Source organism: Botryllus schlosseri, chromosome 14 (genome assembly GCF_051294905.1).
Source record: "Botryllus schlosseri isolate E-star chromosome 14, Bs_hap1, whole genome shotgun sequence".
Classification (NCBI taxonomy): domain Eukaryota; kingdom Metazoa; phylum Chordata; class Ascidiacea; order Stolidobranchia; family Styelidae; genus Botryllus; species Botryllus schlosseri.
In genome coordinates this window covers 9,511,948-9,539,286 of record NC_137249.1, presented here as the reverse complement: position 1 = coordinate 9,539,286, position 27,339 = coordinate 9,511,948, and the positions used below count along the sequence as shown (strand labels likewise).

The window sequence follows — 27,339 nt, the reverse complement described above, 5'->3', positions numbered from 1 at the left end:
GTAACAAAGCACACTGACCGAGTAGTCACAATGTCTGTTTTCGCTATGGCTAGTTGCGAAATGTAATACTTATAGCCGACCTCATAGATGACCAAATGATGAGGTGAATTGTTCGGTGGTAATGTCGTGTCCAAGACGAGCGCTAGTATGTACAATAAGTACAGTTGCTTGCTGAAGAGTTCTTTCGATTGATTGATGAATAGATAATTTGATACCACTCAATAGCGATGTCGCGTGACAAACCTGTAAGCTACATTCTGATCGAATTTTTCTACCTCATGTCAGCAGCTGAAATTGAAAAGAATATCCTAGTGGGGAAGAAGCCACATGTGGTAAACCTTACATAAAGTATATTGTTACAGTATGTATTGAGCTAGGCGGTCCTTTAGGCGCGACATAAAGCAGCTTGAAATTGTGGTTGAGTTACGAACTCGAAGCGTGGACATTTAGAATTATATAGATTCTGGAATATAGACTAGATAATGATGAATCCAAACGTGAGAAATGGCAATTTCTTTGGGAGGTATCGTATACGTCGTACTTATTCGCAAAAGAACGTTAGTTGATTCAACCCTGTGAACGTTTTTGAGAAATAGTGGAATTTTGCAGAAGTCTTAACAGTTTTGATGACAATGTCTTGGATATCAAATTCCTTTTATATATCAGTCGTTGCAGAAGAAGGATACATAACGGAAAAAACTGTGATTATATACCATGAATCATCAAAAATCATACTGATTCCAGAGAATTTTGATTGCAAAAACACACTATATTCTGGTTGTAGATAAGTATTCATTTGGTGCGTCTCCGCCATTGCTTCATGTTTAGCCATTGACATACGCCGTATAGTAGAACACAGTTAAGTATATAATATGCACTTATGCAACCGGAAATGAAAGTTCGATCAAGTGCTGTAAAATTATTCCGGGGCTCCGAACCTTCCCCCCGAGCAGCCTAATAATACTGGGTACGAATCAGAGGTTTACAAACCATTGCGTGGGCCACTTGAATGTTGATAACCTTTTTTAGTCATCCAGATAGGAGCGAACCGGATTAGGTAACGACGAAAACAAGACTTACCTTACGCATTAAAATCGATATAAATTATGTCATGAAAACTCAGTGTGCATTCTTGACATAGCCGCGCTAGGTGCGAATTTTTTTCATAATGAATGAATGAATTCGGTCAATAATATTGCATACCACTGGGCACATTGGGAAGCGACATGATTATTCGCTGATTGGACATATAAATATCAAAGATTTCGGCGAACATGCGTCTATCATTTTGTGCAAGGTTTCATTGCCGATAATCTTTCTCCGAGCGCACACGCGAAGTCATAGGTTGGACAACACGTTCTCTTATAATTGCGAATAGTTAGCCTCAATAATTAGCCTCAAAATGGCCGTATTTTTAATATTCAGAAGGGGATATCAATACTAAAAGCAAAAAGTCAAAGTGACAATAAATCGCTAAGAATATCACCAAATATTCTACGTTATGGTCATAAACGGAGATATACGAAAATATGGCTGACCCCTGATTACACCAATGCGTCGGAACTGATATTTTAGTCATCGACATAGTTCACAATAAATTGCCTGGGTATCAGGGTAAATTATTTTTGGTAACATAACTAACTTCGAGAATTACCTCGTGGTTCACTCAAAACCTTCTCACGAGCCACATGTGGCCCGCGGTCTATACGGATTGGCCGCCCCTGAATTAGAAGGTATTACCAAGTTTTTATATGATAAGATCATAATGGGACATTTTGCTCCAACCGCTGACCTCATGAAGCGTACTCTGAGTAATGACTATATATAACTGACTATAATACTGAGTATGTGACTATATATTACTCCGGCAATAGACCGGGGCGTATACAGGATGGCAAAAATTGAATTGAGTTTGAATTAGCATTGTGACATCACAAGAATTCACGCGTTCGTAGTGTTTCAAAAAAGTTTTTTTCTCACACGATCCTATAGGCCTGTTAGGGCAATGGTTCTCAAACTTTTTCAGACACGCCCCCCTTTATGGTAACGAAAAATTTAACGCCCCGCCTCCCCCCCCCTCATCGTCATATCACAAAATGCAACCAGAATGCTAGCAAGCAATCCCAGCGGATAGTTTGATGGCATGAAGGGTTGTGACTGTTGATGAGAGAATTTTCAAATATGAAATTCGGACTACACACAAAGCAATAACTATGAGCTGGTGGTGAATCGCTCGGAGTGCGAAACATTTTTTCAATTGACCTCAGCTTCACACCCGCCTCCAGATGCTTTCACGCCTCCCAGCTTGAGAACCACTGTTTTAGGAGTTCGCACCATCTTCATTGTGCATGATCACAGGATATTGGATTTCGACCGAACAGAAATCAGATGAGTTCTTCAGAAACAGCATTCAGGATACGGACATTTTACCATACGAGGACTAACTTAGCCTATACTGCTTGTCTGCTTTGAGGGTTTCGATATCGCCGCGTTTTTACGATGTAAAACATGTTATTTGTTAGCAAAATTTCGTTCCCTATAAAGAAGTAACAAGGGAATTACGGACAAGGTCGTTATATAATTGAAATTGAACAGAAAAACTGAAGTGCATTCGTCTAGCCTTGTTATATATGATTTCGTTTATATTTTCTGATCATAAGTACAATAACCATAGATACGGGGTTATGGGTGTGTCATGCAAAGCGCAAGCATCACCTGACTCGTCTATATCACATGCCGTCACCGTAATTGTCAGAAACTGATCCTTTGCCGAAACTCACAATCCAACACATCGCTTGTCAACTTAATTGGCTTGGAGATGTTGCGAGGACGGGAGAACGGAAATGGAGAATCTCTACGCGCTGATGGTGACATCAAGAGGGCTGCTGGCCATTTGTTGGAGGCTGTCGTTTCATATCTGAACGCTTATGTTGTTGATCCGCATGGTACTCAATTACATCTTCTCGATTCGCTAGTTCCGCCGGAAAAGGACAATGTCGTGCGCGTGTTACAGGACTGGTTGAAGACTGACAGTGCGGAAAATTTACGGTAAGATAGCACGTGTACGTACGTACACTCGTACAGTCAGGGAAAATAGGGGTACCCACTAAAAAGGGATGTCTAGAGTCTAGGTGCATTGTTACCACACTTTCGGTACGCGACGTAAGTATGGCCTTTTTTTCAGCAACGCGATTGTCCTGAATAGTTCCGATTTTCATACTCGACAGCGGTTTGATCTATAGTGCCCTATATACTGAAAATGTTGATTCAAAATATCGTTTATAAAATAGGCTTCAGAGCGAGAGTACGATCAACTGTTACTGGTTTCATTTAACTTTGCGTTCAGGCTGCCAGCAGATAGCCACTGATTGAAATAAGTCTCCAACCGCGCGCTGTCAAACAATTGTCACAGCCGGCAATACATACTGCATCCAGATGCAGTCATCTGAACCCGCGTAGAAAAGCATTGTCACCTTGATCAAGTACTAGCGTAACTCAAACTAATTTGCATACAGTCAATGAATAGCAGATAATTATGGGCTTATCAAATTACGTCTTTGATTGATTTTGGTCACTAATTAACTAGATACTAATGAACATTCAAGGGTCATAACGCGGTTCATATTGTGTCGCAACCTCGTTGAGATTCATGAATTACACTGGTCTACAAATTTCGAAAAAAATTTTGTGCCAAAAATTTTAGTGATTGATTTCGGCTAATTTAAGGTTTCTGAATCCGATTCTGTGCTCAGAATTTCTCCATCACGCCAGCTTTTTTCCGTACGAATTTTTCTCATTTTCACAAATTAATCAAATTTCGGCTTTCGTTAGTGACATCACGGTAAGCGTACAACAGCAACAGATCAAATATTGTTATTGAAATCATCTATCATGAAAGATGGGTTGTTGTAGCACAGAATAAGTGAGTTTTCGGTGAACTTGAATCCAGTGATTCTCTCTCTTTGTTCAATCAGAAGAAGCCCTTTTCGACCCACTGGTCTAAAAATTAAAAATAAATTGTCCCAAAAATTTTAATGATTGATTTAGGCTAATTAAAGGTTGGTGAATCCGATTCTGTCGTCAGAATTTCTCTATCACGTCAGATTTTTTCAGTATGTATTTTTCTCGTTTTCATATATTAATCAAATTTCGGCTTTCGTTAGCAATGTTCCCTCTAAGCTGCGCACTTGCGCAAATGCGCAGTGCTGACACGGTCTCTGGACACAGAAAATCTAAGCTGCGCACAAAAAATCCGAAGTGGGGACCTTTTTTTTTAATTGTTGCGCACTGTTGTTAAAGGGACCGCGCAGTGAATTGGTGGGTGCGCGTAGACTCGTCACAAATTAGACGGAATATTGTTCGTTAGTGACATTACGGTCAGCGTACAACAGCAACAGATCAAATCAAATATTGTTATTGAGATCATCTATAATTATGAAACCTGGGTTGTTGCAGAACAGAATAACTTGAGTTTTCGGTGAACTTGAATCCAGTGGTTCTCTATCTTCTTTCGATCAGGACCTCTTTTCGACCCATAAATTTATATGTGGATGCAACTATTTTTAGTCCGCAGCAGTTATCATCTTTATATACCACTCTTCGTTTAAGGATTGTGATTAGTAGCTCCTTACCTAATTTAGTTCCATAAGGTATCTATCTTTATGCATCCGTTCTGCAGACTTAATCGGTCAATGCATTTTGTGACCGGACACATGCTTATTCGCAAAACATAAATTTTGCAAACAATAAACATTGTATTGTTGGTATATTAGGTAGAAGAGAATTGTTCACCCTGGCACATGACCCGAATATGCGACCCTTTAAGCTTGTCTTGAAACATTAAACGAAACAGGATGTCTGCTTTCCCAAAGAAAAAAGTGCTTATCATGATAACTTGAAAGAATTTGTCATCATTAAACTCCACCTGTACTTATCATGCTAATTCTTCTTCTCCATTTTCCATATATTGTCACATTTTATCGGAATCGAGGAAGGCTGTTTCTGAACTATTTTCCTTCGATTTGTTGCCATGATATGAAGGGCTTCTTTCTCATTGTCTATTATAGACAACCAGATGAATGGAGACTGCTTACTAACAGCTCAACAGGAAACCAGAAGTTCGTGTTACTTCACAGTTCACAATAGAAATAAATATGCATCGGTTCTTGGACAGTCGATCCCTCTCCACATAGGACATTCTGTAGCCTACACCATATATCACGTGTTCTATGCTGGAACAGAGCCAGAGATTAGCATTGCTTATTATCGAGACTTTTTGTTGATGTTTTGCATGATTAAACACCAGTTCTAAATACAAAACGCTTTACATTTTTGGTGGTTTCAGATTTGCCGTAATATTTTACTATAAACTAGAGTCGGTCGAAGTGATCAGCGATGCTACTCAAGTAGCACAAGTAACGCCTTACATTTCTACTCAATTATAAGTAGAAGTATAGTCAGTCATTTCTAAGACATGTCAAAACTACTTCAAGTGGAAGATGAGATGAAATTTCTGAGAATTACTGAAAGTGACAAAACGTGACGTGATGGAGCCAAAAAAACGTCATAGTCGTACTCAGCGCCCCCAAATTTTGTTACATTGACCCAAAGAAGTCCTGGCGCAAAAATCGTGTAGACCAGTTTGGCGTAGGACAGTCGCTCCCTGTGGTAACGAGTCCGGTTTTGTGTCTAGTGATTTTTCTGATTTTTCTGAATGCCAGACATCTTATCTGGATCGCGTTGAACTGCATTATACCCTTATGGGTACCAATTATGTCCTCTTCCCGTAAATTTGCATTTTGAGAAATACAGTACCATCGTTCACTAGCAATTTTCGTGACATTTCATTGCTAAACCAAATCTCACCGAAATGGATGATATTTCCAGGAGGAGATGTCCCGGAGTGAAAAACGTCGCCAACGAAATATGGAAATTTATCTTCACACTGGACCCCGGAGTAGTCGATACGTGTATCGCACAAATCGAAAGCCAAATGAAAGAAAAGAGGTACAAACAGGTAAAATTCCGCCCCATGTCAAACAGGCATAGCCTACTTTCATAATAAAATGCATACGACATGTAACAGGTGGTAGATGTATGCTCGGCCATCATTGACCACTTGGGAAACGATGCGGCCTCTATTCTGATCCAAAGGGCCATCGCGTACACGCTCATGGACGGCTTCAATAAGCAGGCCGTGTCGGACTGCCTCCGCGCTTTCGCCAAAGACAAGGAGGGAGCGGTTCAGGTGAATAATCACTTTCAAACCTAGCATGCTGCAGAGATGCGTCTCACAAATAATAATGGCTGTTTATCAAAAGCGTAACATGTTATAAATTTATATTAACTGACAACGCTAACAGAAGGCCAAGAACAGGTATTTGATATTCTGTAGTAGATGTCGTCTTTGATTTGCATCGCTGCAGCAGGGTTTACCGGTATCGTTCTTGACTTTCGAGTCATTATTTCTGCCGTTGAAGTTCAAATATTGTTCTCTATCAATATTTCGCCATAATGGTCTGATTTACACTTGATTTAGGGATGGTGTGAGCGTGAGGTTCACGTTCGCGTTCTGTGTGTGAACCTCTGAAATTTAGAGGTTCACGTTCACAAACGAACCTTGGTAAGTTCTGCACTGTGAACCTTTTTCATATATTACAATTTTCACTTAATTATAACATCTTTGGTTGAAATTTACTGCATTTCAATTGTGGCCACTCTATGCATGGCGCTGACAGTATAAAAAATCAACACTAAACAAGCATGCACCTTGACAATCTCAAAAAATTTACTTGTTTTGTTACAAACGTTTGCTCGAAATATCAAGCTTTCCGTTGTGAATATTTAGTGACTCTCTGCCGTGAGCTTGACCCGCAATCACAAACATCAAGAGCGAACTATACTACATGTAGGTACAAGGTAGTCAGCGAATGTTGTTTATTCAACCAATCAATAAAATTGATATCGTTGCCTGGTGTAAAAATCTAGCAGGCGTGCGGGGTCAATCTTGACTTCATACATTTATTGTATCATAAAAACCAAATCCGTGCGATTGGGGTGTTGGCTACTGCTGCATAACTTGTTAATGGGGCACTATCGGTAGCAAGTATAGAAACCGTTTTACACTCTGTTCAATATCCACGTAGCAATACTCAGACCACGAATACATTGTCCGGTCTGGCCTAGACCGTTTAGGCGTAAGCTTATATTCCCTTGCAAGTCCCCGTCGGAATTGTTGGCAGAGCGACGGAAGATATTGATTTTATGGGATTAATATATCATTTGGTTGCCCCAGTTGATACATTTGGCGACGTTTAAATCGTCAATATGAACTTATTGCCGTCGAAAAATTTGGATTTGAATAAAATAGTATTTACGGTGAGCACAGCTATAATAAAGAAACAAAGAATCGGTCACCGTAAATACTATTTTATTCAAATCCAGATTTTTCGACGGCAATAACTCCGCTTCCACGGTTGGAATTGAACCAAATTTGGTGAGCATCGTTTCTATAGACAGCCTAACACTTTCATGGGGTGAACAGAAAATTTTCAAATTTTCTAATATTTATTTTTATATAATAAATAGAAACTTTATACTCCTGTAGCAAAGCGGTTACTGGCTGGAATTGAACCAAATTTTGTGTGTAGGCTTAAATTAGGTAACCTAACAATTTTATCAAGTAGCCAGTACGATTTGAGAATAAAAGTCATTTTTGAAGAGCCCTACTGTGTACATTCATAAAGGCTATCACTTCACTGAAATGTAGGGTTGGAATTAGCAAAATGACGTCACGTGACGTCATGATGTTCACGTTCGCGTTCACACAGAACCTTTCAAAAAGGTTCGCGTTCACACGAACCTGAACCTTTCCGAGGTTCACACCATCCCTATGATATAAGATTGTTTAATTCGCCATCTTAACGGATGGGAAGAACAATAATATTTTTAATGTATGGTAGTATCACAGAGAAGTGATTGCAATTATTATCGGTGAAGTCAGGGGATGCCCTCATGTAATTTTTTTCCGGGTTCAGTTCTCAGTATAGTCTTGACTCAAACACCATAGCCCTTGCCTCCAGTCACCGGTTACTAGGCAGCCCATTGTACTTGCGATTTGTTGATAGGATCCCGTCGTGCACCGCCCATGTCGTTTTCTGTCCGTGTACAGTACCGTATTCACGACTCCGTCTCCACAAAGCCCAGACAATGCCTGTTACAAATTTTTGAATGTAAAAGGAAGTTTATATCAGTGATTATGGATCGAATGTCCTATCCGGTTACAAATAAGACACGAGTGGTTGTATCTTATGTATTGAAAATATCAAAACGTTTGAATGGGTGTTGATCCAATTGTAGGATGACAGGAAAATATTTGTGTGTTAAATATCTATTGCCACAAATATCTTTCTGCACACATCAATATATGTCATACTTAATATTAAATCCTATGCAAAATTAAACCGCCCACACCAGAGCTCTCTTGTCTTCTAAGCTTTGACTTTTAACACTATCTGACGTTACTTTTTGATTTCGTTAATTACGTATCATTGACGGCATCGTATAGCTGCAATTCCTCCCCCCTCAAAATTTTATATTCAACGCATATATATGATCGTTACCGTATGATGTTTCCTTTCTTCGCCAATGGCCCAATACTGTTGATTTTAGCTACGGACCTTCGGGGATTTTGAAATACTTTAGAATTGTTTGATTGACATGTGCGCAATGAGCAGGTTTTACGGAATAAGCACGGCGCCCATTACCCGCAAATTACTGAACTGCTACGGGCTTTTGTGCACTCGAAGCCGATCGGAAGCGAAAATAGAAAAAGTGAAAAATGGCTGAAGCTAACAACAGATTGCTGCAAGTAAGGGTGTTTTTCCTCGTCGAATTACGGATAAATTAACGTATCCAAACCGCTTGTTTAATCACTGGGTTGAGACAGAATATGTATTTGTTGTCAACGGAGGTCGAATTATGAATGTGTTACTCTCAAAGTTCCGATATTGAGAATAATTCAGGCCGAACGCATGCTGGGGTAGGTATAATTGTCCTAACCCCAAGTATTTTTCTAATGGTATGTTTATTATTTGTTAGTTGCGTCTGTGACGTCATATAATTATAATGTTGTTAGCCCCTCCCGAATTTGTCCCTACTACGCCCATATTACTGTGGGTAATCGGACCAAAGTAAAATCCTACATACGATCAAATTTCATAACAAGACGGTAAGTTCCGGAGACAGCAATCGTGAGTTTTACACAATTATGCGCAATTGATCATGTCGCTCAGTGGAAGTTGTCATCTTCAGTATAATGATCAGTGATATTCAAGTATTGCTTCCGCGATCTTCAAATCCCCGTGTACCTTTTACTATTCTAGTAGGTATCATTGGACAGTTCAGCTTTGGTAGTTCTGTAACAAGTATCGAGAAAAACAGGGCATTTGCTCCGCAGCTGATGTCGTACATACTTTGCCAGACTGCTGTTAGCGATGGACACCACAGACTTCCAGCTTCAAATGACTTACGTCGAGAGGCTAACAACCTGGAACAAACTGGATCAAGCAATCGCCACACTGAACGAATCCATCCGGGTTTTATACCACGAAGTCAGCGCCGACACCAGAAAGCTTGCCGAATGTTGGATCCGGCTCGGCTATTGCTACGTGCTGAAGCCACAGACAGACATTGCAATCAGCAACATTACCCGCGGTTTGAACTTGCCAATCGATTCCTTGGTTGAAGCGATTAACAAAGCCAACGCGAAGAGAAGCGAACAACAGCCGGAGTATGACATAACAAAGACTTTCCTGGAAGATAATTACGAAGTGCAGCATGTTGGGAGAATCGCACGCGAGATACTGAACTCCAGTTCTGCGGAGCTGAACGACGTGGTGTCGACCTTGGACAAGATTTCTTCCAGATTGAACTCTCCCGAAAAGTCTACGTCAAACATGAGGTTGAACTCTAACGTGCACCAAGTGATCGATTACTACCGCGCGATCTTGGTGGTGAAGCCCAGGCACCGGGACACGTTGCTGAAACTGGCCGCCTGCTATTCGAAGATCGGGAGGCATAATTTCGCGATCAAAATCTACGACCACTTGCTGTCGCGGAAGGATTACGCGCAGGACAGCGTGATCTTGTCGGCGAGAGCGGCTTGCTATCGGGAAACCGGGAAAAAGGTAGGGTGATTATTAAGACAATTGGTCGGATATCAGAATCTTAAGCCTATACATAATAATTCTGCTGATAAAACCAATATGTTCTGCCAATACTAAAATGTGACACATGTCAACTATAGAACTTATACGTATAGTCCAGCAGGAGTAATTCAGTCAGCACAGCTTTTCAACATTTCCACCAAGGTTTAGGACTGGAGTCGCAACTGTTTGTGCGATTTACTTATGTATTCTGTCACATTTTCCAAATTCGACTAATCCTATGAACCGATCACTAATACTCCTACTCCTCACGTTCTCGTAGGCATGGGTCGGCAATCTGCATGGATTTGTGGATATTATAGCGAGACTGTGTTCAGACAATTGCATCCCTGATAGATGCGGGTGTGATCAGACTAGTTGACCTCCAACGTCGTTTCGATCATTCCTATCTGATACCGAATACTTTGCATGCGTATTTTCTGTACACCATTATTGCTGTCTGTTTATGTATTTCGGTTAGATGAAAAATATAGACTCTCTATCTCTTCTCTCTCTCTCTCTCTCTCTCTCTCTTATTTGACATATATATTTGTTTTGTTTTAATTGGAACAGTGTAGACTTATAAGATTATAGATGTTAAGTGCGATAATGACTCGGCAAAATAGTTATTGGCTCTAATTAACCACATTGTGTCATATGCCCCCTGACACAGAAGCGCATGAACGAGTCGCGCGCATTTCAATTCACTCAACGGCCACATATTCCAGAACAAAATGATTCTGAATTTTCAAATGTCTTCCAGAACGAAGCCAGGAAAGATTACGACAATCTTCTGCGCCACTCGCCGAAGGACCCGACTCTGTTGTTCGAGCGCGCTCTCGTTCATTTGGAAAACGAAGACATCGATGCTCTTCTCATCGACTTGGAGGTATTGTGGCGGAGTCGCTTCATTCCAATGCTGTAGATTTATTAGCTACGGATCGAATGGAGGTACAAAAGTGAGAAATAATAAGGACAGATTAGAAACCGATCACACCAATCAATCACTGCACCCAAACAAAACCACCATATCGATTTCTCATTCATTGGGGGTCATTGCTAATTGATAAGGTTTTCTCGAGATTATAGGAATAGGAGCAATCGCGACAGCTGTAGAGTCTTTTGAAAACATCAACGGATAAAAAACCAATAAATTTGCGTCTCGGACTGCACCAAGAGTAGCAGTAAGCTAAATCAATGCATATTTGCGCCTCGTAAATCTTGATTCCAGCGATCATAACGTCGTTTGTTACGTCACATCGTCACCGAAACGTGTATTCATTCTTGCTGATGCTAAGGCTGTGCCCGGGCGCATTAGAACGGCAAGCAGATGCTTAATACCTTCGATTATTGCGGTGCGGTTCTATAGAGTGGCATCTGTGCTGTTAAGATTTTCTCTGAAGCGTTACATGCATATTGGATGATAGCAAATGAAATGATGTAAATAAATATCGAGAAACATCTGATTGTATTTGTCAGGCGGCGTGCAGATCCAATCAAAGGACAGTCAGCATCTACATGAACAAACTCCCAATCGCGCAAAGGACGAGAATTCGACAGATGCTATACGACCGAGCCAAGAAACTCTTGCAATACGCTCAACATCCCACGGGTGAGTGCACCGCACGGAATGTACCCGATCAATCCGGTACTTTACGCGGTGGTTTGACGTCAGAAAATCAATCACCACGGGATTGCACTCTATGCACTCTATGAGGATTGCAACTTGGACTTTTTCAGAGTACTCAAGCTCATTTTTCCCACCTGCAGTACTGACCTAAGTGGTTATGTTTTAGACCAGTGTTTCTCAACCTTTTTGACCTCGCGGACCGGCAAAACTTCAAAACAAATGTGGCGTACCTGCGAACCGTCAAAAAATCACCATTGACCCTAAATTTAAATACGATACCTGCATGCAACTCAAATATAATATTAGAAGCTTCATTTACTGTTGCGTTTTTGATATTAGATATTTATACGTGACGGTATTGAAATTTCTGCAAGGCGAAGCTCGCTAAGTTCTGTCAAAGACCAGTAACTTGAATATGTTTATGCGGTATCCTTTGAATGAATTACGACTTTGCTGTTTGCTGTAGCCTCTATTATACTGCCGAGAAGCGGTCGACCGATTGTCGACTTATCCGATTATCGAGGCCGATATTTGGAACTTTCCCGATTATCGATATATGGGGCCTATGAAGGCCAATATTTCATATATCAAAAAATTCGAAAATATTAGAAATTTAATGCTACGTGTTCTCAATCTGAAGAAATCGACGACACAAATGGCAATGCGTGACATATATACCCTTGAAGGACGAGTATTACTGGGTGAGCATCGAGAGAAAATATGCTTCTTGCATCACAATCTACCTCTACTGAACCGATCTGCAATTCTGTATCATGTTTTGCTTTTTGGGTTATCCCAAATTTCAATCAATGTCCACAATTAAGCAATAATTCTTTTTAATTTTAGTTTTCTCGTTTGTTTTTCAGCTTTCTGTGTCATGTACAAGTGCCATCTTGCCTAATATATAATATTTTTGGCGAAATAGTTCTTTGCTCCTTCCATATTAATATCGGCCTATGGTATCGGTTATCGACCTTGTGAGTGTGTCGATAATCGATATCGGCCTGCAAAATCAATATCGGTCGACCTCTACAAAGTGCCGAGCGTCGCCTAATTGCATCTACTTTGGACGCGCGCCACAATAGTGCAAGTGTTGTACGAGACTGCTTAAAAATAGAGCGTACGTTTCGGACAAGTTATGTGCGAAATCGACGAAGACTTTTAAAGAAACTTCGTTACATTCGGACAATGAGCCCATAAACTTTCTACTACGACACCACATAACAGAAAAATACGTTCCGCACTTCCACATAAACATAAAATGGAATCTTTTGTTTGTCGAATTATTAGGTAAGGGTTCAACTTCGTGCAGTTTGGAATTGAGATATAAATTCAAATATATTTGGCGGACCAGCAGTAAACTTGCTACGGACCGGCACCACTGAGAGAGAGAGAACCACTGCGAACCAGTGTTATTTTGACTATTACCGCTGCTTTGACACAAAACTGCTTACTTTTTGCATTTAAGATTTTAAGAGCTTCTTGGAGGTACAGAACTTCAATATACAATTTAATAGTATATTCATATTGAAATGAACCCGAATATTTTCGGCTGACACTCGTCAGGGGTAATCGTCAGCAACTAGTAGAGAATTGGAAAGAACATTGTATATCAACAATCGTATCGCAAAATATGACGTCACGATTGTTGATATACAATGTTATTTCCAATTCTCTACTAGTTGCTGACGATTACCCCTGACGAGTGTCAGCCGAAAATATTCGGGTTCATTTCAATATGAATATACTATTCAACTTAAAATTTTGAAAAGTATAAATTCGTTTGGGGCAATTACTTTCGTGTGTGAAATGTCAGTAAACGGGATTTTCTTTTAAATCTCTCAGGCAACGCCAGCCCGGACACAAACGCAGGTTCAATGGCTCTCTCCATCAGTCAATTACTGACCAAGCTCAACAGTAAGGACCGAGCCGCGCATATTCTCAAAGCACATGCGTTCTATTACATTGGTAGCTACGATGACGCCGAGGTCACCCTGAAAAGACTGCTTGACAACAATCCAGAGGTTAGAGGACATCTCTCTCAATCGCGATTTGAATAGTGTAGGGCTGTGTAACGTAAGTTCGTTTATTACTGTCCTTGCAGAATTCCGACAATCATATCGTAAAGCTGCATCTCGGATTGTTGTTGATTTTGATGAAAGATGCGGAGACAGGGATTGCATACTTGACCAAGGTATAGACTAGGTATAGAGATTTTCCTATAGCCTTGCGGGCTTCAGAAAATAAGTCATGGTAAACTATGCTGCTATAGCGACAATCGCAGGAACCAACGATTGGCGTTGTCATTCGCAGGAAAATATTGTGATGAAATAAATGAACACTAGTTTACTAAACTTACATCGCTAAGTTGAAGTATCTATTCTTCAGCGTTGTGACTTGTGACTATAGTTAAAATATGCACACAATCGACGCTCAGATAAATCCATCTCCAGAGGTGGTCTGTGTCGAAGTAATTGTACCTTTTCGGAGTACTTAAGTAGATTTTGCACACTTGCACTATTCACCCTAGTTGCTATGTTTTTCGGTGTCCGCTGCCAGTTTTAACATTTGGAGGCGAAATTACTTACTTTTCATGCTATGAATTATGAAAAATAGAAGGTAGTTTTGCGATAAGTGTGCAATACTTTTATAGGTGAAACTATGGTATAAACTGGGTGAAATAAACCATGCATCACTGTGACTGGATGCATTGCCGCAGATTGCACCTGTTTGAAGTATCATAAATCATTAGGTACAACGTGCATGCATCCTGCAATTTAATATGTAGCCGCCTCCGACTCACTGCTAAAAATGTGTAAAAATACTTACTTGAGAGATATTTTCAGACCTTCATTTCTATTTCTACTTCACTATGATTTGACATGTCTTGGACATCGCTACTTCTAGTTGTAATTGAGCAGAATTTTCCTGCATTACATCTACTTGAGTACGGGACCTAAGTTAACTACTTTGACCACATCTGCCCATCCCTTTGACGCGGATAACAGCCTATTCGCATTGCTCTTGAAGGTGGTGCAAGTCGGCGGCGAGGAAATGGTTTCTAACTTTCTGCAAGAGATACCGCCCTCGCAGCGGACGTTCTTGTATTCTTCCATCCACGGCTATGCCGTCACAATGCTTCGAACGAAGCGAGACGACGGCTCCGTGCGAAGGGCGATCCATTGCTTCACGATAGCCGTTCTATGCTGTCTGGCGGGGCCCACCAATTCCTCAGGTGACAACGGTTTACGACATCATTAACAATCAATGTGGATCGGTGCTCTTGTATGTGATGTTTCTCGAATTCGAAACTGAATATATTCGAAACATGTAACATCTGTAACGAATTCCTTACGATCATAATTTAGGCGCTCGGTCCGGCCGTTTGTACATTAATGGTCTGAGGTGGTCACTGGGCAGTAACGAAGTACTTTTACTTTTTGAAGTACTCAACACTATAATTATATGCATAACCTACTCAAGTGGTTCCATTATTCTAGAGTAGGCCTACTTTACCTTCAATTTGAAGGGGCACTGCGCTCTAAAACTGATGTGGTCTCAAATTGAAGGGCAGAACGAAAAACAAATTGGCCGCAGCCATTTTCTTCAGAACGCCACCGTAATGGAGCAGCAATTCATTGAAATTTCCACAGGACCTTCACGCTCCGGCTGTCGCGGCTGCGCGTCATTTCTTAATATTCAATTGTGACGTCATAGTTGATTGACATTGACCATGGACAATATAGGGTAAACAAAGCTCCTTTGACGAAATATTTACGTACTTATATAGTTGTTGAACCGACTATTTTGAGGGTTCACACCATCCCATATCGTATGCGTCGGCTATATAAAGGGTGGTAGTCGTCCGTAGGCTCATACAACATGTTTTTTGGAAAGTATTTACGCAATTATGGCATAATTATACAACTTAAAAAGCACTGTTTAATGTTTTAAACAAAGTGTTTTAAACAACCATTTGTTTTAAATGCAACCCTAGTCAAAACACTTAGGTGGAAGTTATTTAAAGGATATTTACTCGAATACTTCAAAGAGTAGAAGCAGCAGATAGAGTAAAAATATAAATATTTCGTTAGTCATCAACTCGCGGCAATCAACGTACGAGACAATTTTTCGTTTTAAAATTCAAGTTTACGTCCGCCGCAAAGAGTTCAAATAATTGCTGCCAAGCGAAATCGCCAGGATCGGTCGTATCTCCACAATATTTACGTTACCTCGCGCGCTTTCGTATGTAAATGCTATGTAAATTCGCTTCCGAAACTGCGGCACAGCAACTGTGCGCCGCTTCTCGGAATCTCTCGCCGCGTGGGTACAAAATATTTTGATACCGCTTTCCGATTACGGACCGTAATAGCCTGTGGCGTGCAGCACCGCGATACGCATATAGTTATAGATAAAGTCAACGCGCAAATTGTCGAGTTGCTGTACACGACAAAGGATTTCCGCCCAACAGCTGGCGAAGGTTGTTGATGCAAAATAGGATTGAATGTAATTCCTATTCAGAAATCCGCGTAAATCCCCGATAAATGTGAATGCTTTTGTGGCTTAAAATTCCACGCGTAACAGTTTTCCGTTTGTCGGCAAAACTAGGCTTATAACACTTACTTGTAAATTGCTACTTCTACCTGTATTGGAGTAGAAATTAACGACGTTACTTCAGTACCAACAATGACTACTTTGACCACCGCTGATTTCGAAAAGTAGAAAGTAGTTTTGGATAAGTTTGTGTCACTGTTATGAGTAAAACTGCATAACAGTGGTTCCTAAACATTTTTAACCACAACCCAAATCTGAGTTTTATTCCATCTCGCGACCGAAGCCTCACACATCGACATGAATGCATTTTTAATGTCAGTATGCTACCTATTTACGGGCGTCGGGCATGTATGAAATAGAGAAGGCGCAGACAACCAGATGTACGCAATGTGGTTCTATGAAACATGTGTGACGCACGCGATTTCAAAATGGGGTGCATTATTTTCCTATGCGGGCCACATTTGTACTGCGGGGCTCAGATTGCAAGGTCGACCTATTTGGTGTCGACCATTTCTAATACCGAACACACCAATATGGGTCAAGGTGTTATCGCATTTATCCGAGTATTTTGGCACCGCATAATGTAACCCATCCACCTGTAGGCAAAAATTTCATGTCTTCGTTTGATCCGACGCGAGCGGAAAATGCGGCCTCGAAATACTGTTACACACCCCTTGACTAAATCACCGCAACTGTATCGGGCGGCGTTAAGCGACAGTAGGAATATACCGCTATTTCACAATTGCCAATAAAGTTGATTCATGTATATAAATTATACGTATTAAAAAAAATTATCGGATGCGACAGTTACCTCCACCCTTTCCCTATACTTCTACCCTGACCGAGTGTTATCTGCGCAACTTTGACCTTTCCAGAGATACCAATGTCAGACAAATCTTATCAAGACATCAAACCAATTTGTGTAATATAAAGGTCGGCACATTTTCATGATCAAGCCACTGTAGTAATCAATTTTCTGTTGCTTATTGTCTATATAGTTTTCCCAACACAGTGACCTTGTACGTACAAACCATGCGCGAAGTATTTTTTGTTGCAAGAAATTTAGCAATCGCTTTGGGGCGGTCGCGACCCATACTTTAAGAAGCCCCTCTGTATAGTAATCGGGTCATATATATCCCCTGTATCACGGAAACTGACTATACGAAAATAGCGCCTATTTGTATAAGCGACATTGTCGCAAATGTGGATTTCGCAATTTGGAAAGTACCCGTCTCTACGTTTTGAATACTCTCTTGCGTAGTTTTCGAATCTTTGATTTTCTACTTCCGCTTGCAGTAATTTTGAGTCAAGAAGTCAAAACTTTTGACAGATCTTGGCAATCTTCATTTCTACTTGTAGTAAGTGGAAATTCACAGAATTACGTCTGCGTCAGCTTGTGTACTTACGAAGACCTAATACTTTAGCTACCAAGTGCTCTCATCGTTGTCTAAGATTGTGAAATTTATTATCTTTTCAGAAGTCCTATTTTCACACGGTCTATGCAAATCGTATTTGGCCCGAGCTGAATGCCACGCTCATCTGGGCGATCAAGGCAACGCTATCCGCGATTTCACCTCCGCGCTGGAGGTAAATCTACATCGTTAGGTACGATTCCAGAACGGTATCAATCATCCGTTTTTATCAGGTCAACCCTGTAAGTGTAGACGCGCTATGCGGAAGGGCCTTCATGAGATTAGCCCTTGGTGACGAACACGGGTGTGTCAATGATATTGTGCAAGCCTGCGGAGTTGCCACGCCCACAGTGACAGCGCATATCGGCATGCTGCCGCAGGATGCAAAGCGAATCCTGCTTCATTGGTTGGGTTAGTCACTGCGCCTGAACTGCTGCGGCTTGTGAAATGATGTTTAATGTTTGCTTTTTCGCGGGCAGATCAGCATGTACTTTCTCTGTTACTGGCGTACGGCTCGAGAGATGGATTGATGCTGAATGGGAGAAGGGAGTCTTCGATAAGGTATGCGATGACGTAATCGACGGTGCCGCGTTTCCACGGCGATGTTCACGTATACTGAATGAGTAGGCTCCAGGCGGGACGAATCTACAAACCGGAGTTTTAGATATCCCTGCTACAAACCCATGCGACAAGAGGTGGTCATTGGTCAAAGATGTCAACGTTGTTACTCAAGTACAAGTAGACGTGTAGATTTATAGACACGTCAAAACTTCTAGCGGGAATAGAAAATACGGCCCTGGAAAGTACTCAAATAGGTGCATAGTTATAAAAAGTAGATTTGGTCGCGGGTTCGTATACTTTTAGCAGTTAATCGGTGGTGAAATTAGAGGGTTAATCTTCGCGTGTAACACAAAATGATTAACGCAACTATAAATTGGTGCAATTTTCGAAATAAATTCAGTTACCGTGTTACGTCGTACATGGGCTGTTTTTCCCAGTTGGTATGACAATTTCGCTCGTAAAGGTGATGCAATACAACCATTTTCTACTTCACAAGATTTACTGACCACCCCTGGACGCAATCAGTATCAAAATTTGGATGAGGCGGAAATGGGCGACGACCAAGTCTCGTCACAGTTGCGGGGTGACGAAATAAGCGATTATGACGTCACATCGCCACACCCCATAATTTCAAGATCTTCCCCTCTTGGTACCCCACTGATAGTGATTTTATCTCCTTTGTCGGATACAACAATTTCGGTTAAAAAAATCTCGTTTTACAATCCAGCATCACCGTGGAAACCGCGAAGCTTTTCGGCCATACCCCTTCGCCGTCATCCGACTCGTCTTCGGAAACGACTCCGGTTTCTCCAGAAGCGGCGTCTCCGTATTCGGACGTCTCGACCTCGTCCGCAGATATGAAGTTCTACGCCGCGCGTGACCGCCCGGAATCGGTCGGTTCAAAATACAGTTGTAGAACGTTACAGAAATGAACATATACTTCTCTATCTATATAGAGCGATGCGGCATCGCCTTTTGACGGAAGCTCGCCGCAGAACGCAGCATCTAGTCCCACTAAAAGCGAAAACACGAGCATGGAAGCTATGAGCGTGTTCAGTTCCTATTCCAATCATAGCAGGAACACAACGTCCTTTTCATCCACGTCCGAGAACACGATGAAACGAAAACGGCGCGGTTTTCACAAGTATGTTAAAACAACGCGAAACGCTCTTTACCACTAGAGACAATCAAACCAGTTATCGTTGGTACTCAAGTAGAAGTAAAAAGAACCTCGTGAATATAAACACAAGTAGAAGTATTGATATCCGAGACACGTCCAAACTGCTCAAATTGAAGTAGAATACGGAGGTATGTAAAGAATTAGAGAAATAGTTTTAAAGACTTGATTTGGTTGAGGGGTCGTCGATTCTGGCAGCTAATTAAAGGTGACATCTCTGTAATTGAAGGATGCGTTTTCGTGACTGATGCAAAATGATAAATGACACTACAAACTGGCGGATTTACAAAATTAAATTCAGTTACCGTGACGCAAGCGCTATATTCCATCCACTTGGCATGACAATTTCACTCACAACGGAAAACATTCCAAACTACTTTATACCGTACAAACTCCATAATGCGAAAAGTAAGGAGTTTGCTATGTTATACTGTTAAGTATATGCGGCCAGTATGGAAGTAGCTCTAATTTTTTGGATTTCTCGAATATGTTTTGCCTACTAGCACAACTAACTCAACTGGTTATAAATGTAGATTACTTCTACTTCTAATTACCAGCTTTCAGTTTTTTTAGACAAAACTAAGACCTAGAATACTTTTTTTTAAGGGGCCCGGAGGAACCGCAGAAAACCTCCCCCCATATTGGGTCCTCTGTGTCATGGGACACAGATTCTCCGTCGCGGTTGCTCGCATTTTCCCTTTCTTTTTCCGTCTCAGCTGAAGGTGCATGCGGCTGCCACAAGTAGGCTTTGAAAAGGGGGCGTCTGTGGCCGCTTACCCTTATCGCCACCATACTTGTGCCTGGAGAGAACGGCCTTGAATTACGGGCCGCATACCCGGGGTCGGAATATGAAGGCCTGGCGGCCATACTCTTCCTGGGTTCATGAGACAGTAGAATACTTTCATTTTTACTTATCTGAAAATCGCTACTTTTACGTGCACTTCAGTAGATATTTGTTTCGTTAGTTCTACTTCTATTTGAGTACGAAATATGAATACTCTGACCTCCTTTGATAAGTAATGCAAAGAGACCAACTTGAGCACTCCGTTACTGACCACCTCTGTTTACACTAACACCGACCCCCGCGTTTTTTCCAGATCCTCGGCGGGGCCTCGTAAAGTAAAGCCGTCCCTGAGAGAATTTCGTCAAGGCTCCGAAGAGCTCGACAGCACGGCTTCGTCCAGCCACGGCAGCAGCATGTCGGGTGCCACGTTCAGCACGCAGACTTCTCTCTCGTGCGACGACGTGATCGGCGGCGTCGAGAGGACCGAACGGTTGCTGCGTGCGCAAATGATCGGCAAGTTGCTGATCGCGGTCGACCCCGGCAACCCTTTGCGGCACGGGATGTACGCCGATATATTTATATTGAAAGGTAAGCGAGATGTTGCATCGGGGCTGTGCGAGGATTCTGTATTATTACCCAGATGTCTTCAGAGTGGTCGGCAGAGGTGGTCAGTAACGAAGTACTTCTACTTTTTGAAGTACTTGAAGTAGATTTTTCCTACTCACACTACTTTTTAAGTAGTTATGATTTCAGACTACTTCTACTTCTACTTGACAGTTTTCAGTTTTGTAGGCAAAAATAAGCGTAGAATACCTACTTACTTACTTACTTGTGAACCACCACTCCTACTTCTACTTGAGTAGAAATTCCGCCGTTACTTCTACTTCTACTTGAGTAACGACGGTGACTACTTTGACCACCTCTGGTGGTCGGCATTGCTACCTAAGTAGAAGTTGAAATTATTTTGTAACGTAAATTTCTATCCAAACGAAGGAAGCGGTCGCCAGATACGAAATACTTTTGCTATACTACTATGTAAGTAAAAAAGTAAGTTTTTTAGAGCTATAATTTCGTCTAAAAACTCGGAAACTGTTGTGCAGAATTGTCTAAAATCAATTTGTGTGATTTTAGACAATTCTACATAACAGATCCCGACTTTTCAGCCGAAACTATAGCTCTAGAACACTTACTTTTTAACTTACATGGGTAAAACTTACTTGAGTACGCCGACAAGATAGAAATACTTCACTACTGATCGCCCATGTCCAAAACGAAAAGTGGGGAAAGTAGCCAGTTCCGCCCTAACAAATTGTCCCGTAGAATTGGAAGTATTCTATAAACATAGCGACTTGAGTAAGCTGTATAAGTAGAACATCTTGAGCACGCTGACAAAGTAGAGGCATACTTCGTTACTGTGATCATCTCGGTAATTAACTTAGGTTATTTAATAGTTCAATTAACTTTGCGCAGGTGAGTTTGAGGAAGGCTTGCGTCATCTGGAAATCGTGATGGAGTTGTCGCCGAATGACGTCACCGCCGTGGCGAGGGCGGGGCTGATATGCGCGAAGCAGAATCGGTACGAGGATTCGGCCGGCTTGCTCAGCTCCTTGGTCGATGTCGACTGGGTTTTGCTCCTGTACGTTTTGAAGTCTCTGGACTCGACCGTGCGGCGCAGGCTGTCTGAGGTATCGCATACCGCTTCTATTTTCATGCACTTTTTGGGCTGTTACTTGGTCCGCAAGATATCCCGTTCACTTATCTCGAGAGTGTTTTGAGGATAGCCAGTATATTTCTGCTATGTAGTCTTATATCTCGCTGAATTGGCGTGCCGACATTGATAGTCAAAATTAAGATTATGTGACTGACTGTAGTGTGCGTCCACTATCAGCATTTTGGAAAATTAGGCATCAAACGTCTCCACTCGAGTAGAAATATAAGCAGCGATCTTCAAGACATGTGAAAACTACTTCAAGTGGCAGTACAAAATGACGTGTTTGAAAAGTAATCGACTAAGTAGTTTGAAAGAATACATTTGATCGAGGGTGGCATATACTGGGTTGGGTAAGCGCTGGTTTGAGAGCAGTTGGATTAGTTCACGAACATGGTCACTAAAACTAAGTATTGAAAGTATTGGCAAAACCTTCCTTGAGTACTCTGAACAAGTCGAATTACTTCGTTACTGACCACCTCTAATCAATAGTTATAACCTCACCGTATTCTAGGTCAGATGCGCATGCTTGCGCTATACCTGAGAAGCGCTCGAATAATACCCATTGCTGTTCCCAAGTGGTTAGTGGTTTTAATGTCCGAAATTTCCACTAGGCTAGAAGTATATGGATCTTTATGGCATTCAACACTGCTTAAAATATAGGTGGAAAACAAATACAATATGTCAATACAATAAGTTTAGTTTCAACGACTTTGGAGTCAGGTCTCCGGCATCGAACCGTTATTCGTCTTGTCGACTCTCTGCCACGATTCCGCTTTTTTTCCCCGGCAGGAGTGTCACGTGAACGCTGGTATCATGTGCGAAGAGGACGATTTCCGAAAAGCAGTCGAGTACCTTGGACTAAGTCTTGTGGCGAGCGACCACAAAAGACTCGAAAAGTTGCGACAGAGAGCGTTGTGCTTTATGAAGTTGAAGAATAACAAGTGAGTCACCATTCGACATACAGTCGCGAAGTTGAACGCGATGAAATCGGGGGGTGGGCGAAAATGTCAATAAAGGGTGACGCAACTAAAATATGCAGTGCTGCAAGCACGGGTACTTTTCCTCTGACTCTGACGTGACCCTGATTAATAGTACAAGTACAGTGAATTCCATGGCATGTCAAAATTACTTCGAATGGAAGTCGAAAATGAAGATATGACGAGAACTCAAGTAAGTTTTAAAAAGTAGATTTGGTTAGTCAGAGCCGGCTGCTCTTGAAATTGCCGGTACTTCTTCGCAAATAACGCAAAATGACTGATATCACTATGCACAAAGATAGAATATTCAATAATATATTCAGTTACCAAAGGGATATTGCATGTAGTTCTTGTGACAATTTCATTCCTAAAAGTAATACATATACTTATCCCAAAACTACTTCTTACTTTTCAATATCCATATAATAAAAGTAATTAATAGTTTTTCCAAACTGCTCAGTAAAGTGGCAATAAAAGTCTAAAAGAGGGGCGGCCAACCCCTGGCCAGCGGTTTTAAGTGGCCTACGAGGTAATTTTCGAAATTAGTTGTAATATCAAAAAAGTACCCAGGTACTTTATTGTGAACTTGCAAGGCGAATCAAAAAGTTGATAAAATTTAGGATGTTGATGACGAAAAAATCAGTTCCGACCCAGGGTCATAGTCACATTTCGCCGAAATCTTCGATATTGATATTTCTAAGCGCCAAATAATCCTGTCTTTGCCAAATGAGCCCAGCGGTATGCAGAGGCGACCCGCAATATATGCAAGTAACAATATTATTGACCGAATTCATTCATTAACTTTCAAAAACTTCGCGGTTGGTGCGATTAGATCTTGAATGCACGCAGAGTTTCCATGATTAAATTGTCATCGATTTTGATGCGTAGTAATATAAGTATTGTTTTCAACGTTATCTATTCTGGTTGGCTCCAATTGGACAACTAAAAAGGTTATCAGCATTCAAGTGGCCCGCGCAATGCTTCGTAAATCTCGTGTGGCCCTTCGGCCGAAATATGGTTGCCCGCCCCTGGTTCAAAGACACAACCACTTGGGTAAATATAGCGCAAGTAGGCGAAACCTATGCTTGAATACTCTTAAAAAGTAGAAGTGCTTCATTACTGGCCATCTGTATAGTGTTATCTTGCCATGCTGTCGTAACGCAAAGAGTTGCGAGCCTTAAACCGCGGTCCGAGAACGTAACCTGTCAATTTTCAGGCAAGCCATGGACGACATGGCGACCGTTATCAAGGAAGCCGGAGCTGGCGCATGCGCGATGGACTACTGCGCGAGAGGTCATGTCCACTTGATGGACAATCGGGACAAGGAAGCTTGCTCCGATTACAGTCGCGCGTTGAAGATTAACTGGTGGGTCACGACTGAATTTATCGAGGTTCGCGCCGTATACTTGAATCGCTCGTTCTATCTACAGCAAGCAAGCGACTCTGCTTATTCACGCCAAACCGGGTCTGGCTCCATTGAGTCGGGTGTTCCAGAGACAGGCGTTGAACGAATTTACCCGTCACGATTTCGAGGTAACGATTGAGTTTCAATCTGCTGTAGTATATAATCTACCAGACTGTAAATACATGGATGCGAAATAGGTGTGTTTACCACATTCCACTATAATACAGAGAGATAAATAGTCGAACAATCGGCTGTTTCTGTGACCACTTTTCGCTGTCACACCCATTCCTATGGACGAGAGCGAGTAGAATGCACGAATCCTTACGGAGATACATCCCATGAGATGTGGTTTGTTTTATCGTGTGAGAAATACCTGTGAAATCCTGGGTATATGCTAATTATCCCTTACGTGGTGCAAAAGACCTTCACTTAAAATGGTGTATTTGACTCATTTACACCTCCTGAAACAGGTGTGAAAGCACTGCATGAGTAAATAGTGCTAGTATCGACAAAACCTTGCGTGCGTATTCCGAAAAAGTAGAAGTACTGCGCTACTGAACACCTAGGTTATAGTCATAAACTTTGAATGCGCACGGAAAATTCTACAGCTGTTATGAAATATGTCGCTATCTTGTCGCAGCGATGCTTACAGCTGTGCGAGGACGGGATACTGATCGACAACAACAACATTGACCTCAAGAAATTGCGTGCGCGTGCTAGGAAAGAAATCGGATATTGCGTAGTGCAATGACAGTGTCTGTCGCAATTTAGCAATACCAATGTCCGCCAGTTCCTCTGTCGTAGTTAGGGCTGGGCAAAATCGAGTACCTGAGTGTTTCGATTCTGAATCACCTAATAAGCTTCGAGTCGAGTCGAGTAATCGAGTATCACTCATTATGACGTCACAACATAATGTATTATGTCGAAGTTCAAATATGTACCTTTTATGCCACCACAAAGAACATAATGGCTGTTATCCGTCACATTAAAGATGCTTTGGTATTTTTTCGACCATACCCATTTCATTGCACTTTTTGACAATATTGTGGGATGACCATGACTTCGGAAATGTGTTATTTCCAGTAGGCCTAACGTTCGTAGCTTTTGTACTATGTCTGGTATGCTGCGACACGGCCAATCAAGGTTTCAAGGCTTCCTCTCGTTAGTAAATTAACTATCAGTGGCAAGTAGCATATAATTTCAGTACTCGAAAAATCGTATTTTACTACTCGACTCGAATCATTAAAATTAATACTCGATTCAGATTCGAGTACTCGAATCATTGTGCCCAGCCCTAGTCGTAGTATCGTATTTATAGCAGAGGTGCACGTCTGCATGTTGGACATTCTTTTGTCGTGAAGCGTTTTTTCTAAATTTTGCTTATTCACTTCTCTAGCTAACTTTTATTTATGCTGTTCCATATTTACAGAGCGATTATGTTACTGTCTTCGACGCTGATCGTGATTGTTCGCGTTTTAAGAAGCGCATTTATGCGTTTGACATCTGCGGATGGGGTGCGTCCTATACGCATAAAGAGCCGATATCGGCTATTTTCGTAATTTGAGTTTTTGAATTTCACCGCATATTTTAGAATACGTGGGATGGAGTATATTTTGAATTATGTTACCAATTGATGAATATCTGTCAGTAGATCGAAACTATGATCTGCAGAGTGCAGAGTCTTGGAGACGCGAGTATAGTAAGGCTCTCTTCTTATAGGAATGAAAACGTAACCCGTTGGTTTACTAGTGATATTCGTGGCTGTCATCTAAGATAGCGAAAGGGCGAATGATAGGAAAGTATGTAATTGGAGGGATGTTGTGAATTAATGATTTGGAATTAGAAAGTGTGTGTCGAAAATATCAAATAAGTTCCATGCAACAGTGGTACCCAACCTAATTATAACGCGAACCGACCGATAGAAGTTCATTGTGAACATAAACTCACGATCCAGGTACAGTTCCGAAATGTAAGTCGTACGGACACTTAGACAGGCGATCATGCAGCGAATATGAGCTAGACAAAACGATTCTATTACTATAATCAATATCGACTATATGCATTTGCATGATTGGAGGCGAGTAGTGAAAGTCGATGTGTTCAACTACCGTAAAGTCGGTAATTACACGCCCTTTGCCACTGAGAGTTATTTTGTTCCTACGACAGTCATTGTTTTGGTATTTTCCTACTGTGCCATACCTGATAGCTCGATTGTCGCCATCCTCATTCGACACATGTAGCACAAACCTTCGAATGTGTACATAATGCACATTGCACATGGCAGATGCGGTACCAATTAACCGCAATTGACTTATAAAAAACCTAGAAGTGGGCGGTGCTACAAGTCGGCAGATACGGAGTCAAAGATAAGGAATATCGGCCTGGTGTAAATGACCATGGCCAATGGCCAATTGGTCATTGTAGTCGACAAACACCATGGATTCCACAAACAACAACATAACAGGAATTGACTGGGCACAGCCTTGGCTACTCATTTATCGGAGATTAGATAGATTGTCAATGCTGATGATCTTCAGCTATATATTACTGGGTGGAAGTAATTGATAACAGTACCAGCTGGTTTCGAAAACCGCGTGAGAAAATGTTGATAGAGTTTCACTTCACACCACCGGACTCTTTCGACTACCTCCTTAATTAGTTTGCGTTGACCTTATCGCTCTATATCACAAATCTTCAATGTAAGGACCACGAACCTCATATCGGATATGGTCCGCGAACAACAATACAGCGTTCAGTGTGTTGCAGTGGCTTCACGCAGTAATATGACACCATTCCATAATTAAAACCAAGTTTATGCAAAGTTTTAGTAAAACTCATCGTATGCAATATCTATTCCGCATGGAAATACATCCATCGTGCGAAACGCTGCTGGACTGTTCATAATGACCTGGCTTCATTGTTT

General features: G+C 41.4%; 1 protein-coding gene across 1 annotated transcript; it reads left to right on the top strand.

Moving 5' to 3' along the window:
* Positions 1-250: 250 nt before the first annotated feature.
* LOC145455563 (uncharacterized) lies at positions 251-26,103 on the top strand. The gene is made up of 21 exons (XM_080333549.1): positions 251-3,048; positions 5,887-6,016; positions 6,086-6,247; positions 8,736-8,869; positions 9,482-10,187; positions 10,969-11,094; positions 11,685-11,817; positions 13,681-13,859; positions 13,940-14,029; positions 14,866-15,070; positions 17,867-17,976; positions 18,035-18,212; positions 18,281-18,362; positions 19,090-19,255; positions 19,319-19,506; positions 20,637-20,911; positions 21,794-22,008; positions 22,824-22,975; positions 24,228-24,377; positions 24,442-24,544; positions 25,057-26,103. The coding sequence occupies exons 1-21, from the start codon at positions 2,819-2,821 to the stop codon at positions 25,165-25,167; spliced, it is 3,825 nt and encodes a 1,274-aa protein (XP_080189675.1). The 5' UTR covers positions 251-2,818; the 3' UTR covers positions 25,168-26,103.
* Positions 26,104-27,339: the final 1,236 nt, after the last annotated feature.